At 55.0% G+C, this 19441-nt stretch overlaps 1 protein-coding gene across 3 annotated transcripts in view; it reads right to left on the bottom strand.

Moving 5' to 3' along the window:
- atxn2l (ataxin 2-like) overlaps positions 1-19441 on the bottom strand; it is a 58590-nt gene that overhangs the window by 17710 nt on the left and 21439 nt on the right. For all 3 annotated transcript variants that reach the window (XR_015939244.1, XR_015939245.1, XM_088633808.1), the window contains exons 11-14: positions 19170-19295; positions 17557-17643; positions 10436-10497; positions 2900-3141 (exon numbers count right to left, since the gene is read on the bottom strand). Coding sequence is in view for 1 of the 3 variants with exons in the window: in XM_088633808.1 (XP_088489934.1) it covers positions 2900-3141; positions 10436-10497; positions 17557-17643; positions 19170-19295 (517 nt within the window). In the remaining 2 variants the exon portion in view is untranslated. The remainder of the gene's footprint in view (positions 1-2899; positions 3142-10435; positions 10498-17556; positions 17644-19169; positions 19296-19441) is intronic.

Raw genomic sequence — 19441 nt, 5'->3', positions numbered from 1 at the left:
ACAGTGAGACACACACTCTCACTCATACACACACAGAGAGACACACTCTCACTCATACACACACAGAGTGAGACAGACTCACGCTGTCACGCCCTCAGTATACACACACACACAGTGAGACACACACTCAGTATATACACACACACAGTGAGACACACTCTCACTCATACACACAGAGACACACACTCTCACTCATACACACACAGTGAGACAGACTCACACTGTCACGCCCTCAGTATACACACACACACACACAGTGAGACACACACTCTCACTCATACACACACACAGTGAGACAGACTCACACTGTCACGCCCTCAGTATACACACACACACAGTGAGACACACACTCTCACTCATACACACACACAGTGAGACAGACTCACACTGTCACGCCCTCAGTATACACACACACAGTGAGACACACACTCTCACTCATACACACACACAGTGAGACAGACTCACACTGTCACGCCCTCAGTATACACACACACAGTGAGACACACACTCTCACTCATACACACACACAGTGAGACAGACTCACACTGTCACGCCCTCAGTATACACACACACAGTGAGACACACTCTCTCACTCATACACACACACAGTGAGACAGACTCACACTGTCACGCCCTCAGTATATACACACACAGTGAGACACACTCTCTCACTCATACACACACAGTGAGACAGACTCACACTGTCACGCCCTCAGTATATACACACACACAGTGAGACACACACTCTCACTCATACACACACACAGTGAGACAGACTCACGCTGTCACGCCCTCAGTACACACACACACAGTGAGACAGACTCACGCCGTCACGCCCTCAGTACACACACACACAGTGAGACACACACAGTGAGACAGACTCACGCCGTCACGCCCTCAGTACACACACACACAGTGAGACAGACTCACGCCGTCACGCCCTCAGTACACACACACACAGTGAGACAGACTCACGCCGTCACGCCCTCAGTACACACACACACAGTGAGACACACACAGTGAGACAGACTCACGCCGTCACGCCCTCAGTACACACACACACACAGTGAGACAGACTCACGCCGTCACGCCCTCAGTACACACACACACAGTGAGACAGACTCACGCCGTCACGCCCTCAGTACACACACACACAGTGAGACAGACTCACGCCGTCACGCCCTCAGTACACACACACACAGTGAGACACACACAGTGAGACAGACTCACGCTGTCACGCCCTCAGTACACACACACACACAGTGAGACAGACTCACGCCGTCACGCCCTCAGTACACACACACACAGTGAGACAGACTCACGCCGTCACGCCCTCAGTACACACACACACAGTGAGACAGACTCACGCCGTCACGCCCTCAGTACACACACACACAGTGAGACAGACTCACGCCGTCACGCCCTCAGTACACACACACACACAGTGAGACACACACAGTGAGACAGACTCACACTGTCACGCCCTCAGTACACACACACACACAGTGAGACACACACAGTGAGACAGACTCACACTGTCACGCCCTCAGTATATACACACACACAGTGAGACACACACTCTCACTCATACACACACACAGTGAGACAGACTCACACTGTCACGCCCTCAGTACACACACACACAGTGAGACACACACTCTCACTCATACACACACACAGTGAGACACACACTCTCACTCATACACACACACAGTGAGACAGACTCACACTGTCACGCCCTCAGTATACACACACACAGTGAGACACACACTCTCACTCATACACACACACAGTGAGACAGACTCACACTGTCACGCCCTCAGTATACACACACACAGTGAGACTCACACTGTCACGCCCTCAGTATACACACACACAGTGAGACACACACTCTCACTCATACACACACACAGTGAGACACACACTCTCACTCATACACACACACAGTGAGACAGACTCACGCTGTCACGCCCTCAGTATACACACACACAGTGAGACACACTCTCTCACTCATACACACACACAGTGAGACAGACTCACACTGTCACGCCCTCAGTACACACACACAGTGAGACACACACAGTGAGACAGACTCACGCTGTCACGCCCTCAGTACACACACACACAGTGAGACACACACAGTGAGACAGACTCACGCTGTCACGCCCTCAGTACACACACACACAGTGAGACACACACAGTGAGACAGACTCACGCCGTCACGCCCTCAGTACACACACACACAGTGAGACAGACTCACGCCGTCACGCCCTCAGTACACACACACACAGTGAGACAGACTCACGCCGTCACGCCCTCAGTACACATACACACAGTGAGACAGACTCACGCCGTCACGCCCTCAGTACACACACACACAGTGAGACACACACAGTGAGACAGACTCACGCCGTCACGCCCTCAGTACACACACACACAGTGAGACAGACTCACACTGTCACGCCCTCAGTACACACACACACAGTGAGACACACACTCTCACTCATACACACACACAGTGAGACAGACTCACACTGTCACGCCCTCAGTACACACACACAGTGAGACACACACTCTCACTCATACACACACACAGTGAGACAGACTCACGCCGTCACGCCCTCAGTACACACACACACAGTGAGACACACACTCTCACTCATACACACACACAGTGAGACAGACTCACGCCGTCACGCCCTCAGTACACACACACACAGTGAGACACACACAGTGAGACAGACTCACGCCGTCACGCCCTCAGTACACACACACACAGTGAGACACACACAGTGAGACAGACTCACGCTGTCACGCCCTCAGTATACACACACACACAGTGAGACAGACTCACGCCGTCACGCCCTCAGTACACACACACACAGTGAGACAGACTCACGCCGTCACGCCCTCAGGCCTGTCCTGCTCTGTGTCGCTGGGGGTCCTGGTGGCAGGGGGCGTCTCGGGAGACTGCCGGTCTGCAGGCTGACCCGGTGGCTCGGCAGAACCGGGCCGGGCCTGCCTGGGCTCGGCGGGGCTGGGCGGCGCGGCAGGGCTGGGGGCGCGGGGCGGCTCGGGCGGGGGGGGCGGCGGCGGGTCGGAGTCGGCAGCAGGCGCAGCGCTGCCCCCGGTGGACTGGAGCTGCACAGGCAGGACACGAGAGGGAGAGACTCAGAGACACAGGCAGGCAGGACACGAGAGGGAGAGACTCAGAGACACAGGCAGGACACGAGAGGGAGAGACTCAGAGACACAGGCAGGCAGGACACGAGAGGGAGAGACTCAGAGACACAGGCGGGACACGAGAGGGAGAGACTCAGAGACACAGGCAGGACACGAGAGGGAGAGACTCAGAGACACAGGCAGGACACGAGAGGGAGAGACTCAGAGACACAGGCAGGACACGAGAGGGAGAGACTCAGAGACACAGGCAGGCAGGACACGAGAGGGAGAGACTCAGAGACACAGGCAGGACACGAGAGGGAGAGACTCAGAGACACAGGCAGGACACGAGAGGGAGAGACTCAGAGACACAGGCAGGCAGGACACGAGAGGGAGAGACTCAGAGACACAGGCGGGACACGAGAGGGAGAGACTCAGAGACACAGGCAGGACACGAGAGGGAGAGACTCAGAGACACAGGCAGGACACGAGAGGGAGAGACTCAGAGACACAGGCAGGTGGGGACACGAGAGGGAGAGACTCAGAGACACAGGCGGGACACGAGAGGGAGAGACTCAGAGACACAGGCAGGCGGGACACGAGAGGGAGAGACTCAGAGACACAGGCGGGACACGAGAGGGAGAGACTCAGAGACACAGGCGGGACACGAGAGGGAGAGACTCAGAGACACAGGCAGGACACGAGAGGGAGAGACTCAGAGACACAGGCAGGACACGAGAGGGAGAGACTCAGAGACACAGGCAGGACACGAGAGGGAGAGACTCAGAGACACAGGCAGGCAGGACACGAGAGGGAGACACTCAGAGACACAGGCAGGCAGGACACGAGAGGGAGAGACTCAGAGACACAGGCAGGCAGGACACGAGAGGGAGACACTCAGAGACACAGGCAGGCAGGACACGAGAGGGAGAGACTCAGAGACACAGGCAGGCAGGACACGAGAGGGAGAGACTCAGAGACACAGGCAGGACACGAGAGGGAGAGACTCAGAGACACAGGCAGGCAGGACACGAGAGGGAGAGACTCAGAGACACAGGCGGGACACGAGAGGGAGAGACTCAGAGACACAGGCAGGCAGGACACGAGAGGGAGAGACTCAGAGACACAGGCGGGACACGAGAGGGAGAGACTCAGAGACACAGGCGGGACACGAGAGGGAGAGACTCAGAGACACAGGCAGGACACGAGAGGGAGAGACTCAGAGACACAGGCAGGCAGGACACGAGAGGGAGAGACTCAGAGACACAGGCAGGCAGGACACGAGAGGGAGAGACTCAGAGACACAGGCAGGACACGAGAGGGAGAGACTCAGAGACACAGGCAGGACACGAGAGGGAGAGACTCAGAGACACAGGCAGGACACGAGAGGGAGAGACTCAGAGACACAGGCAGGCAGGACACGAGAGGGAGAGACTCAGAGACACAGGCAGGACACGAGAGGGAGAGACTCAGAGACACAGGCAGGACATGAGAGGGAGAGACTCAGAGACACAGGCAGGCAGGACACGAGAGGGAGAGACTCAGAGACACAGGCAGGCAGGACACGAGAGGGAGAGACTCAGAGACACAGGCAGGACACGAGAGGGAGAGACTCAGAGACACAGGCAGGCAGGACACGAGAGGGAGAGACTCAGAGACACAGGCGGGACACGAGAGGGAGAGACTCAGAGACACAGGCGGGACACGAGAGGGAGAGACTCAGAGACACAGGCGGGACACGAGAGGGAGAGACTCAGAGACACAGGCGGGACACGAGAGGGAGAGACTCAGAGACACAGGCGGGACACGAGAGGGAGAGACTCAGAGACACAGGCGGGACACGAGAGGGAGAGACTCAGAGACACAGGCGGGACACGAGAGGGAGAGACTCAGAGACACAGGCAGGCAGGACACGAGAGGGAGAGACTCAGAGACACAGGCGGGACACGAGAGGGAGAGACTCAGAGACACAGGCGGGACACGAGAGGGAGAGACTCAGAGACACAGGCAGGACACGAGAGGGAGAGACTCAGAGACACAGGCAGGACACGAGAGGGAGAGACTCAGAGACACAGGCAGGACACGAGAGGGAGAGACTCAGAGACACACGCAGGACACGAGAGGGAGAGACTCAGAGACACAGGCGGGACACGAGAGGGAGAGACTCAGAGACACAGGCGGGACACGAGAGGGAGAGACTCAGAGACACAGGCGGGACACGAGAGGGAGAGACTCAGAGACACAGGCGGGACACGAGAGGGAGAGACTCAGAGACACAGGCGGGACACGAGAGGGAGAGACTCAGAGACACAGGCGGGACACGAGAGGGAGAGACTCAGAGACACAGGCAGGCAGGACACGAGAGGGAGAGACTCAGAGACACAGGCAGGCAGGACACGAGAGGGAGAGACTCAGAGACACAGGCAGGACACGAGAGGGAGAGACTCAGAGACACAGGCAGGACACGAGAGGGAGAGACTCAGAGACACAGGCAGGACACGAGAGGGAGAGACTCAGAGACACAGGCAGGACACGAGAGGGAGAGACTCAGAGACACAGGCAGGCAGGACACGAGAGGGAGAGACTCAGAGACACAGGCAGGACACGAGAGGGAGAGACTCAGAGACACAGGCAGGACACGAGAGGGAGAGACTCAGAGACACAGGCAGGACACGAGAGGGAGAGACTCAGAGACACAGGCAGGACACGAGAGGGAGAGACTCAGAGACACAGGCAGGACACGAGAGGGAGAGACTCAGAGACACAGGCGGGACACGAGAGGGAGAGACTCAGAGACACAGGCGGGACACGAGAGGGAGAGACTCAGAGACACAGGCAGGACACGAGAGGGAGAGACTCAGAGACACAGGCAGGCAGGACACGAGAGGGAGAGACTCAGAGACACAGGCAGGACACGAGAGGGAGAGACTCAGACACAGGCGGGACACGAGAGGGAGAGACTCAGAGACACAGGCAGGACACGAGAGGGAGAGACTCAGAGACACAGGCGGGACACGAGAGGGAGAGACTCAGAGACACAGGCGGGGACACGAGAGGGAGAGACTCAGAGACACAGGCGGGACACGAGAGGGAGAGACTCAGAGACACAGGCGGGACACGAGAGGGAGAGACTCAGAGACACAGGCGGGACACGAGAGGGAGAGACTCAGAGACACAGGCGGGACACGAGAGGGAGAGACTCAGAGACACAGGCGGGACACGAGAGGGAGAGACTCAGAGACACAGGCGGGACACGAGAGGGAGAGACTCAGAGACACAGGCGGGACACGAGAGGGAGAGACTCAGAGACACAGGCGGGACACGAGAGGGAGAGACTCAGAGACACAGGCGGGACACGAGAGGGAGAGACTCAGAGACACAGGCGGGACACGAGAGGGAGAGACTCAGAGACACAGGCGGGACACGAGAGGGAGAGACTCAGAGACACAGGCGGGACACGAGAGGGAGAGACTCAGAGACACAGGCGGGACACGAGAGGGAGAGACTCAGAGACACAGGCGGGACACGAGAGGGAGAGACTCAGAGACACAGGCGGGACACGAGAGGGAGAGACTCAGAGACACAGGCGGGACACGAGAGGGAGAGACTCAGAGACACAGGCGGGACACGAGAGGGAGAGACTCAGAGACACAGGCAGGCAGGACACGAGAGGGAGAGACTCAGAGACACAGGCAGGCAGGACACGAGAGGGAGAGACTCAGAGACACACGCAGGCAGGACACGAGAGGGAGAGACTCAGAGACACAGGCAGGACACGAGAGGGAGAGACTCAGAGACACAGGCAGGACACGAGAGGGAGAGACTCAGAGACACAGGCAGGACACGAGAGGGAGAGACTCAGAGACACAGGCAGGACACGAGAGGGAGAGACTCAGAGACACAGGCGGGACACGAGAGGGAGAGACTCAGAGACACAGGCAGGACACGAGAGGGAGAGACTCAGAGACACAGGCAGGACACGAGAGGGAGAGACTCAGAGACACACGCAGGTGGGGACACGAGAGGGAGAGACTCAGAGACACAGGCAGGACACGAGAGGGAGAGACTCAGAGACACAGGCAGGACACGAGAGGGAGAGACTCAGAGACACAGGCAGGCAGGACACGAGAGGGAGAGACTCAGAGACACAGGCAGGACACGAGAGGGAGAGACTCAGAGACACAGGCAGGCAGGACACGAGAGGGAGAGACTCAGAGACACAGGCAGGACACGAGAGGGAGAGACTCAGAGACACAGGCGGGACACGAGAGGGAGAGACTCAGAGACACAGGCGGGACACGAGAGGGAGAGACTCAGAGACACAGGCGGGACACGAGAGGGAGAGACTCAGAGACACAGGCAGGACACGAGAGGGAGAGACTCAGAGACACGCAGGCAGGACACGAGAGGGAGAGACTCAGAGACACAGGCAGGACACGAGAGGGAGAGACTCAGAGACACAGGCAGGACACGAGAGGGAGAGACTCAGAGACACAGGCAGGACACGAGAGGGAGAGACTCAGAGACACAGGCAGGACACGAGAGGGAGAGACTCAGAGACACAGGCGGGACACGAGAGGGAGAGACTCAGAGACACAGGCGGGACACGAGAGGGAGAGACTCAGAGACACAGGCAGGCAGGACACGAGAGGGAGAGACTCAGAGACACAGGCAGGCAGGACACGAGAGGGAGAGACTCAGAGACACAGGCGGGACACGAGAGGGAGAGACTCAGAGACACAGGCGGGACACGAGAGGGAGAGACTCAGAGACACAGGCGGGACACGAGAGGGAGAGACTCAGAGACACAGGCGGGACACGAGAGGGAGAGACTCAGAGACACAGGCGGGACACGAGAGGGAGAGACTCAGAGACACAGGCGGGACACGAGAGGGAGAGACTCAGAGACACAGGCGGGACACGAGAGGGAGAGACTCAGAGACACAGGCGGGACACGAGAGGGAGAGACTCAGAGACACAGGCGGGACACGAGAGGGAGAGACTCAGAGACACAGGCGGGACACGAGAGGGAGAGACTCAGAGACACAGGCGCGACACGAGAGGGAGAGACTCAGAGACACAGGCGCGACACGAGAGGGAGAGACTCAGAGACACAGGCGGGACACGAGAGGGAGAGACTCAGAGACACAGGCGGGACACGAGAGGGAGAGACTCAGAGACACAGGCGGGACACGAGAGGGAGAGACTCAGAGACACAGGCGGGACACGAGAGGGAGAGACTCAGAGACACAGGCAGGACACGAGAGGGAGAGACTCAGAGACACAGGCGGGACACGAGAGGGAGAGACTCAGAGAGACAGGCAGGACACGAGAGGGAGAGACTCAGAGACACAGGCAGGACACGAGAGGGAGAGACTCAGAGACACAGGCAGGACACGAGAGGGAGAGACTCAGAGACACAGGCGGGACACGAGAGGGAGAGACTCAGAGACACAGGCGGGACACGAGAGGGAGAGACTCAGACACAGGCAGGCAGGACACGAGAGGGAGAGACTCAGAGACACAGGCAGGACACGAGAGGGAGAGACTCAGAGACACACGCAGGCAGGACACGAGAGGGAGAGACTCAGAGACACAGGCAGGACACGAGAGGGAGAGACTCAGAGACACAGGCAGGACACGAGAGGGAGAGACTCAGAGACACAGGCAGGACACGAGAGGGAGAGACTCAGAGACACAGGCAGGACACGAGAGGGAGAGACTCAGAGACACAGGCAGGACACGAGAGGGAGAGACTCAGAGACACAGGCAGGACACGAGAGGGAGAGACTCAGAGACACACGCAGGTGGGGACACGAGAGGGAGAGACTCAGAGACACAGGCGGGACACGAGAGGGAGAGACTCAGAGACACAGGCGGGACACGAGAGGGAGAGACTCAGAGACACAGGCAGGCAGGACACGAGAGGGAGAGACTCAGAGACACAGGCAGGACACGAGAGGGAGAGACTCAGAGACACACGCAGGTGGGGACACGAGAGGGAGAGACTCAGAGACACAGGCGGGACACGAGAGGGAGAGACTCAGAGACACAGGCAGGCCACGAGAGGGAGAGACTCAGAGACACAGGCAGGCCACGAGAGGGAGAGACTCAGAGACACAGGCAGGCAGGACACGAGAGGGAGAGACTCAGAGACACAGGCAGGACACGAGAGGGAGAGACTCAGAGACACAGGCAGGACACGAGAGGGAGAGACTCAGAGACACAGGCGGGACACGAGAGGGAGAGACTCAGAGACACAGGCGGGACACGAGAGGGAGAGACTCAGAGACACACGCAGGTGGGGACACGAGAGGGAGAGACTCAGAGACACAGGCAGGACACGAGAGGGAGAGACTCAGAGACAGGCAGGACACGAGAGGGAGAGACTCAGAGACACAGGCAGGACACGAGAGGGAGAGACTCAGAGACACAGGCAGGACACGAGAGGGAGAGACTCAGAGACACACGCAGGTGGGGACACGAGAGGGAGAGACTCAGAGACACAGGCGGGACACGAGAGGGAGAGACTCAGAGACACAGGCGGGACACGAGAGGGAGAGACTCAGAGACACAGGCGGGACACGAGAGGGAGAGACTCAGAGACACACGCAGGTGGGGACACGAGAGGGAGAGACTCAGAGACACAGGCGGGACACGAGAGGGAGAGACTCAGAGACACAGGCAGGACACGAGAGGGAGAGACTCAGAGACACAGGCAGGCAGGACACGAGAGGGAGAGACTCAGAGACACAGGCAGGACACAAGAGGGAGAGACTCAGAGACACAGGCAGGACGCGAGAGGGAGAGACTCAGAGACACAGGCAGGACACGAGAGGGAGAGACTCAGAGACACAGGCAGGCAGGACACGAGAGGGAGAGACTCAGAGACACAGGCAGGCAGGACACGAGAGGGAGAGACTCAGAGACACAGGCAGGCAGGACACGAGAGGGAGAGACTCAGAGACACAGGCAGGCAGGACACGAGAGGGAGAGACTCAGAGACACAGGCAGGACACGAGAGGGAGAGACTCAGAGACACAGGCAGGCAGGACACGAGAGGGAGAGACTCAGAGACACAGGCAGGACACAAGAGGGAGAGACTCAGAGACACACGCAGGTGGGGACACGAGAGGGAGAGACTCAGAGACACAGGCAGGCAGGACACGAGAGGGAGAGACTCAGAGACACAGGCAGGACACAAGAGGGAGAGACTCAGAGACACACGCAGGTGGGGACACGAGAGGGAGAGACACACGCAGGCGGGCTCCTACCCGGAACTCCTTGCCGAACTTCCGGAGCTCCTCCAGCTGGGATCTCTGCTGCCCAGAGCACACTGTCAGAGCAGAGAGAGAGTGTCAGACACACACACACACACTGTCAGAGCAGAGAGAGAGTGTCAGACACACACACACACTGTCAGAGCAGAGAGAGTGTGTCAGACACACACACACACTGTCAGAGCAGAGAGAGAGTGTCAGACACACACACACACTGTCAGAGCAGAGAGAGTGTGTCAGACACACACACACACTGTCAGAGCAGAGAGAGAGTGTCAGACACACACATACACACACTGTCAGAGCAGAGAGAGAGTGTCAGACACACACACACACACTGTCAGAGCAGAGAGAGAGTGTCAGACACACACACACTGTCAGAGCAGAGAGAGAGTGTCAGACACACACACACACACTGTCAGAGCAGAGAGAGTGTCAGACACACACACACACTGTCAGAGCAGAGAGAGTGTGTCAGACACACACACACACTGTCAGAGCAGAGAGAGTGTGTCAGACACACACACACACTGTCAGAGCAGAGAGAGAGTGTCAGACACACACATACACACACTGTCAGAGCAGAGAGAGAGTGTCAGACACACACACACACTGTCAGAGCAGAGAGTGTGTGTCAGACACACACACACACTGTCAGAGCAGAGAGTGTGTGTCAGACACACACACACTGTCAGAGCAGAGAGAGAGTGTCAGACACACACACACACTGTCAGAGCAGAGAGAGAGTGTCAGACACACACACACACACTGTCAGAGCAGAGAGAGTGTGTCAGACACACACACACACACTGTCAGAGCAGAGAGAGTGTGTCAGACACACACACACACACTGTCAGAGCAGAGAGAGTGTGTCAGACACACACACACACTGTCAGAGCAGAGAGAGTGTGTCAGACACACACACACACTGTCAGAGCAGAGAGAGTGTCAGACACACACACACACTGTCAGAGCAGAGAGAGTGTGTCAGACACACACACACACTGTCAGAGCAGAGAGAGTGTGTCAGACACACACACACACTGTCAGAGCAGAGAGAGTGTGTCAGACACACACACACACTGTCAGAGCAGAGAGAGTGTGTCAGACACACACACACACACTGTCAGAGCAGAGAGAGAGTGTCAGACACACACACACACTGTCAGAGCAGAGAGAGTGTGTCAGACACACACACACACACAGTCAGAGCAGAGAGAGTGTGTCAGACACACACACACACACACTGTCAGAGCAGAGAGAGAGTGTCAGACACACACACACACTGTCAGAGCAGAGAGTGTGTGTCAGACACACACACACACTGTCAGAGCAGAGAGTGTGTGTCAGACACACACACACACTGTCAGAGCAGAGAGAGAGTGTCAGACACACACACACACTGTCAGAGCAGAGAGAGTGTGTCAGACACACACACACACACTGTCAGAGCAGAGAGAGTGTGTCAGACACACACACACACTGTCAGAGCAGAGAGAGTGTGTCAGACACACACACACACACTGTCAGAGCAGAGAGAGTGTGTCAGACACACACACACACACTGTCAGAGCAGAGAGAGTGTGTCAGACACACACACACACTGTCAGAGCAGAGAGAGTGTGTCAGACACACACACACACTGTCAGAGCAGAGAGAGTGTGTCAGACACACACACACACTGTCAGAGCAGAGAGAGTGTCAGACACACACACACACTGTCAGAGCAGAGAGAGTCAGACACACACACACTGTCAGAGCAGAGAGAGTGTGTCAGACACACACACACACTGTCAGAGCAGAGAGAGTGTGTCAGACACACACACACACTGTCAGAGCAGAGAGAGTGTGTCAGACACACACACACACACAGTCAGAGCAGAGAGAGTGTGTCAGACACACACACACACACACTGTCAGAGCAGAGAGAGTGTGTCAGACACACACACACACTGTCAGAGCAGAGAGAGTGTGTCAGACACACACACACACACTGTCAGAGCAGAGAGAGAGTGTCAGACACACACACACACACACTGTCAGAGCAGAGAGTGTGTCAGACACACACACACACACTGTCAGAGCAGAGAGAGAGTGTGTCAGACACACACACACACACTGTCAGAGCAGAGAGAGAGTGTCAGACACACACACACACTGTCAGAGCAGAGAGAGAGTGTGTCAGACACACACACACACTGTCAGAGCAGAGAGAGTGTGTCAGACACACACACACACTGTCAGAGCAGAGAGAGTGTCAGACACACACACACACTGTCAGAGCAGAGAGAGTGTGTCAGACACACACACACACTGTCAGAGCAGAGAGAGTGTGTCAGACACACACACACACTGTCAGAGCAGAGAGAGTGTGTCAGACACACACACACTGTCAGAGCAGAGAGAGTGTCAGACACACACACACACTGTCAGAGCAGAGAGAGTCAGACACACACACACTGTCAGAGCAGAGAGAGTGTGTCAGACACACACACACACTGTCAGAGCAGAGAGAGTGTGTCAGACACACACACACACTGTCAGAGCAGAGAGAGTGTGTCAGACACACACACACACTGTCAGAGCAGAGAGAGTGTGTCAGACACACACACACACACTGTCAGAGCAGAGAGAGAGTGTCAGACACACACACACACAGTCAGAGCAGAGAGAGTGTGTCAGACACACACACACACACACTGTCAGAGCAGAGAGAGTGTGTCAGACACACACACACACTGTCAGAGCAGAGAGAGTGTGTCAGACACACACACACACACTGTCAGAGCAGAGAGAGTGTGTCAGACACACACACACACACTGTCAGAGCAGAGAGAGAGTGTCAGACACACACACACACTGTCAGAGCAGAGAGAGTGTGTCAGACACACACACACACTGTCAGAGCAGAGAGAGAGTGTGTCAGACACACACACACACACTGTCAGAGCAGAGAGAGAGTGTGTCAGACACACACACTGTCAGAGCAGAGAGAGAGTGTGTCAGACACACACACTGTCAGAGCAGAGAGAGAGTGTCAGACACACACACACACACTGTCAGAGCAGAGAGAGTGTGTCAGACACACACACACACACTGTCAGAGCAGAGAGAGTGTGTCAGACACACACACACTGTCAGAGCAGAGAGAGTGTGTCAGACACACACACACACACTGTCAGAGCAGAGAGAGTGTGTCAGACACACACACACACTGTCAGAGCAGAGAGAGTGTGTCAGACACACACACACACTGTCAGAGCAGAGAGAGAGTGTCAGACACACACACACACTGTCAGAGCAGAGAGAGAGTGTCAGACACACACACACACTGTCAGAGCAGAGAGAGAGTGTCAGACACACACACACACACTGTCAGAGCAGAGAGAGAGAGTCAGACACACACACACTGTCAGAGCAGAGAGAGTGTGTCAGACACACACACACACTGTCAGAGCAGAGAGAGAGTGTCAGACACACACACACACACTGTCAGAGCAGAGAGAGAGTGTCAGACACACACACACTGTCAGAGCAGAGAGAGTGTGTCAGACACACACACACAGTCAGAGCAGAGAGAGAGTGTCAGACACACACACACTGTCAGAGCAGAGAGAGAGTGTCAGACACACACACACACTGTCAGAGCAGAGAGAGTGTGTCAGACACACACACACACACAGTCAGAGCAGAGAGAGTGTGTCAGACACACACACACACACACACACAGTCAGAGCAGAGAGAGTGTGTCAGACACACACACACACACACACACAGTCAGAGCAGAGAGAGTGTGTCAGACACACACACACACAGTCAGAGCAGAGAGAGTGTGTCAGACACACACACACACTGTCAGAGCAGAGAGAGTGTGTCAGACACACACACACACACTGTCAGAGCAGAGAGAGTGTGTCAGACACACACACACACTGTCAGAGCAGAGAGAGTGTGTCAGACACACACACACACTGTCAGAGCAGAGAGAGTGTCAGACACACACACACACTGTCAGAGCAGAGAGAGTGTGTCAGACACACACACACACTGTCAGAGCAGAGAGAGTGTGTCAGACACACACACACACTGTCAGAGCAGAGAGAGTGTGTCAGACACACACACACACTGTCAGAGCAGAGAGAGTGTGTCAGACACACACACACACACTGTCAGAGCAGAGAGAGAGTGTCAGACACACACACACACTGTCAGAGCAGAGAGAGTGTGTCAGACACACACACACACACAGTCAGAGCAGAGAGAGTGTGTCAGACACACACACACACACTGTCAGAGCAGAGAGAGAGTGTCAGACACACACACACACTGTCAGAGCAGAGAGTGTGTGTCAGACACACACACACACTGTCAGAGCAGAGAGTGTGTGTCAGACACACACACACACTGTCAGAGCAGAGAGAGAGTGTCAGACACACACACACACTGTCAGAGCAGAGAGAGTGTGTCAGACACACACACACACACTGTCAGAGCAGAGAGAGTGTGTCAGACACACACACACACACTGTCAGAGCAGAGAGAGTGTGTCAGACACACACACACACACTGTCAGAGCAGAGAGAGTGTGTCAGACACACACACACACACTGTCAGAGCAGAGAGAGTGTGTCAGACACACACACACACTGTCAGAGCAGAGAGAGTGTGTCAGACACACACACACACTGTCAGAGCAGAGAGAGTGTGTCAGACACACACACACACTGTCAGAGCAGAGAGAGTGTCAGACACACACACACACTGTCAGAGCAGAGAGAGTCAGACACACACACACTGTCAGAGCAGAGAGAGTGTGTCAGACACACACACACACTGTCAGAGCAGAGAGAGTGTGTCAGACACACACACACACTGTCAGAGCAGAGAGAGTGTGTCAGACACACACACACACACACAGTCAGAGCAGAGAGAGTGTGTCAGACACACACACACACACACTGTCAGAGCAGAGAGAGTGTGTCAGACACACACACACACTGTCAGAGCAGAGAGAGTGTGTCAGACACACACACACACACTGTCAGAGCAGAGAGAGAGTGTCAGACACACACACACACACACTGTCAGAGCAGAGAGAGTGTGTCAGACACACACACACACACTGTCAGAGCAGAGAGAGAGTGTGTCAGACACACACACACACACTGTCAGAGCAGAGAGAGAGTGTCAGACACACACACACACTGTCAGAGCAGAGAGAGAGTGTGTCAGACACACACACACACTGTCAGAGCAGAGAGAGAGTGTGTCAGACACACACACACACTGTCAGAGCAGAGAGAGTGTGTCAGACACACACACACACTGTCAGAGCAGAGAGAGTGTGTCAGACACACACACACACTGTCAGAGCAGAGAGAGTGTGTCAGACACACACACACACTGTCAGAGCAGAGAGAGTGTGTCAGACACACACACACTGTCAGAGCAGAGAGAGTGTCAGACACACACACACTGTCAGAGCAGAGAGAGTGTCAGACACACACACACACTGTCAGAGCAGAGAGAGTCAGACACACACACACTGTCAGAGCAGAGAGAGTGTGTCAGACACACACACACACTGTCAGAGCAGAGAGAGTGTGTCAGACACACACACACACTGTCAGAGCAGAGAGAGTGTGTCAGACACACACACACACTGTCAGAGCAGAGAGAGTGTGTCAGACACACACACACACACTGTCAGAGCAGAGAGAGAGTGTCAGACACACACACACACAGTCAGAGCAGAGAGAGTGTGTCAGACACACACACACACACACTGTCAGAGCAGAGAGAGTGTGTCAGACACACACACACACTGTCAGAGCAGAGAGAGTGTGTCAGACACACACACACACACTGTCAGAGCAGAGAGAGTGTGTCAGACACACACACACACACTGTCAGAGCAGAGAGAGAGTGTCAGACACACACACACACTGTCAGAGCAGAGAGAGTGTGTCAGACACACACACACACACTGTCAGAGCAGAGAGAGAGTGTGTCAGACACACACACACACACTGTCAGAGCAGAGAGAGAGTGTGTCAGACACACACACTGTCAGAGCAGAGAGAGAGTGTGTCAGACACACACACTGTCAGAGCAGAGAGAGAGTGTGTCAGACACACACACACACACACTGTCAGAGCAGAGAGAGTGTGTCAGACACACACACACACACTGTCAGAGCAGAGAGAGTGTGTCAGACACACACACACTGTCAGAGCAGAGAGAGTGTGTCAGACACACACACACACACTGTCAGAGCAGAGAGAGTGTGTCAGACACACACACACACTGTCAGAGCAGAGAGAGTGTGTCAGACACACACACACACTGTCAGAGCAGAGAGAGAGTGTCAGACACACACACACACTGTCAGAGCAGAGAGAGAGTGTCAGACACACACACACACTGTCAGAGCAGAGAGAGAGTGTCAGACACACACACACACACTGTCAGAGCAGAGAGAGAGAGTCAGACACACACACACTGTCAGAGCAGAGAGAGTGTGTCAGACACACACACACACTGTCAGAGCAGAGAGAGAGTGTCAGACACACACACACACACTGTCAGAGCAGAGAGAGAGTGTCAGACACACACACACTGTCAGAGCAGAGAGAGTGTGTCAGACACACACACACAGTCAGAGCAGAGAGAGAGTGTCAGACACACACACACTGTCAGAGCAGAGAGAGAGTGTCAGACACACACACACACTGTCAGAGCAGAGAGAGTGTGTCAGACACACACACACACACAGTCAGAGCAGAGAGAGTGTGTCAGACACACACACACACACACACAGTCAGAGCAGAGAGAGTGTGTCAGACACACACACACACACACACAGTCAGAGCAGAGAGAGTGTGTCAGACACACACACACACACACACAGTCAGAGCAGAGAGAGTGTGTCAGACACACACACACACACACACAGTCAGAGCAGAGAGAGTGTGTCAGACACACACACACACACAGTCAGAGCAGAGAGAGTGTGTCAGACACACACACACACTGTCAGAGCAGAGAGAGTGTGTCAGACACACACAGACAGGACAGTGCGAGAGCAGAGACAGACACACCGACACGAGACTCACCTTTGGTCAATGTGCTCTTGGTCTCCAGTGGGCTGACAGGACTGTCTGCTGTCCTCTCCTTCACCACAGAGCTCAGGATCTCATTCACTGATCAATACACACACACTGATCAATACAGTACATCAACACTGCACTGAGAGAGAGAGGGGTTCATACAGACACACTGACTGGACACTCCAGTACACTAACACTGCACTGAGAGAGAGAGGGGTTAATACAGACACACTGACTGGACACTCCAGTACATTAACACTGCACTGAGAGAGAGAGGGGTTAATACACACACACTGACTGGACACTCCAGTACATTAACACTGCACTGAGAGAGAGAGAGGGGTTCATACACACACACTGACTGGACACTCCAGTACATTAACACTGCACTGAGAGAGAGAGGGGTTCATACAGACACACTGACTGGACACTCCAGTACACTAACACTGCACTGAGAGAGAGAGGGGTTAATACAGACACACTGACTGGACACTCCAGTACATCAACACTGCACTGAGAGAGAGAGGGGGGTTCATACAGACACACTGACTGGACACTCCAGTACATTAACACTGCACTGAGAGAGAGAGGGGTTAATACAGACACACTGACTGGACACTCCAGTACATTAACACTGCACTGAGAGAGAGGGGTTAATACACACACACTGACTGGACACTCCAGTATATTAACACTGCACTGAGAGAGAGAGAGGGGTTCATACAGACACACTGACTGGACACTCCAGTACATTAACACTGCACTGAGAGAGAGAGAGGGGTTAATACAGACACACTGACTGGACACTCCAGTACATTAACACTGCACTGAGAGAGAGAGAGGGGTTCATACAGACACACTGACTGGACACTCCAGTACATTAACACTGCACTGAGAGAGAGAGGGGTTCATACAGACACACTGACTGGACACTCCAGTACATTAACACTGCACTGAGAGAGAGAGAGGGGTTAATACAGACACACTGACTGGACACTCCAGTACATTAACACTGCACTGAGAGAGAGAGGGGTTCATACAGACACACTGACTGGACACTCCAGTACATTAACACTGCACTGAGAGAGAGAGAGGGGTTAATACAGACACACTGACTGGACACTCCAGCACATTAACACTGCACTGAGAGAGAGAGGGGTTAATACACACACTGACTGGACACTCCAGTACATGAACACTGCACTGAGAGAGAGAGGGGTTAATACACACACTGACTGGACACTCCAGTACATGAACACTGCACTGAGAGAGAGGGGTTAATACACACACACTGACTGGACACTCCAGTACATGAACACTGCACTGAGAGAGAGAGGGGTTAATACACACACTGACTGGACACTCCAGTACATGAACACTGCACTGAGAGAGAGGGGTTAATACACACACACTGACTGGACACTCCAGTACATTAACACTGCACTGAGAGAGAGGGGTTAATACAGACACACTGACTGGACACTCCAGTACATTAACACTGCACTGAGAGAGAGAGAGGGGTTAATACACACACACTGACTGGACACTCCAGTACATGAACACTGCACTGAGAGAGAGGGGTTCATACAGATACTGACAGGGTAAATTAGCAGTCTTACCATCTACAGGGAAGAGAGGGGCAGGACCAGCTGATTTTTGGGCTGTTGTGGAAACAGGAGAGTCAAGGTAAGGAGGGGTCAAAGGTGACTCCTGTGAAGAGCCTCCAGGCTTTGGGGATCGAGAAACTAAGGAGAGAGAGACTGTTCTGTTAATACAGACAGAGTGTTATAACAGTGTTATTAAGACACTGTTACAGTGCTCCTGTCGCAGTACCTGCTGGTCAGACTGTCGGTGTTATAACAGTGTTATTAAGACACCGTTACAGTGCTGC

Source organism: Lepisosteus platostomus, chromosome 6 (assembly GCF_059453375.1).
Source record: "Lepisosteus platostomus isolate fLepPlt1 chromosome 6, fLepPlt1.hap1, whole genome shotgun sequence".
Classification (NCBI taxonomy): Eukaryota; Metazoa; Chordata; class Actinopteri; order Semionotiformes; family Lepisosteidae; genus Lepisosteus; species Lepisosteus platostomus.
This window is presented reverse-complemented; position numbering and strand designations above follow the sequence as displayed.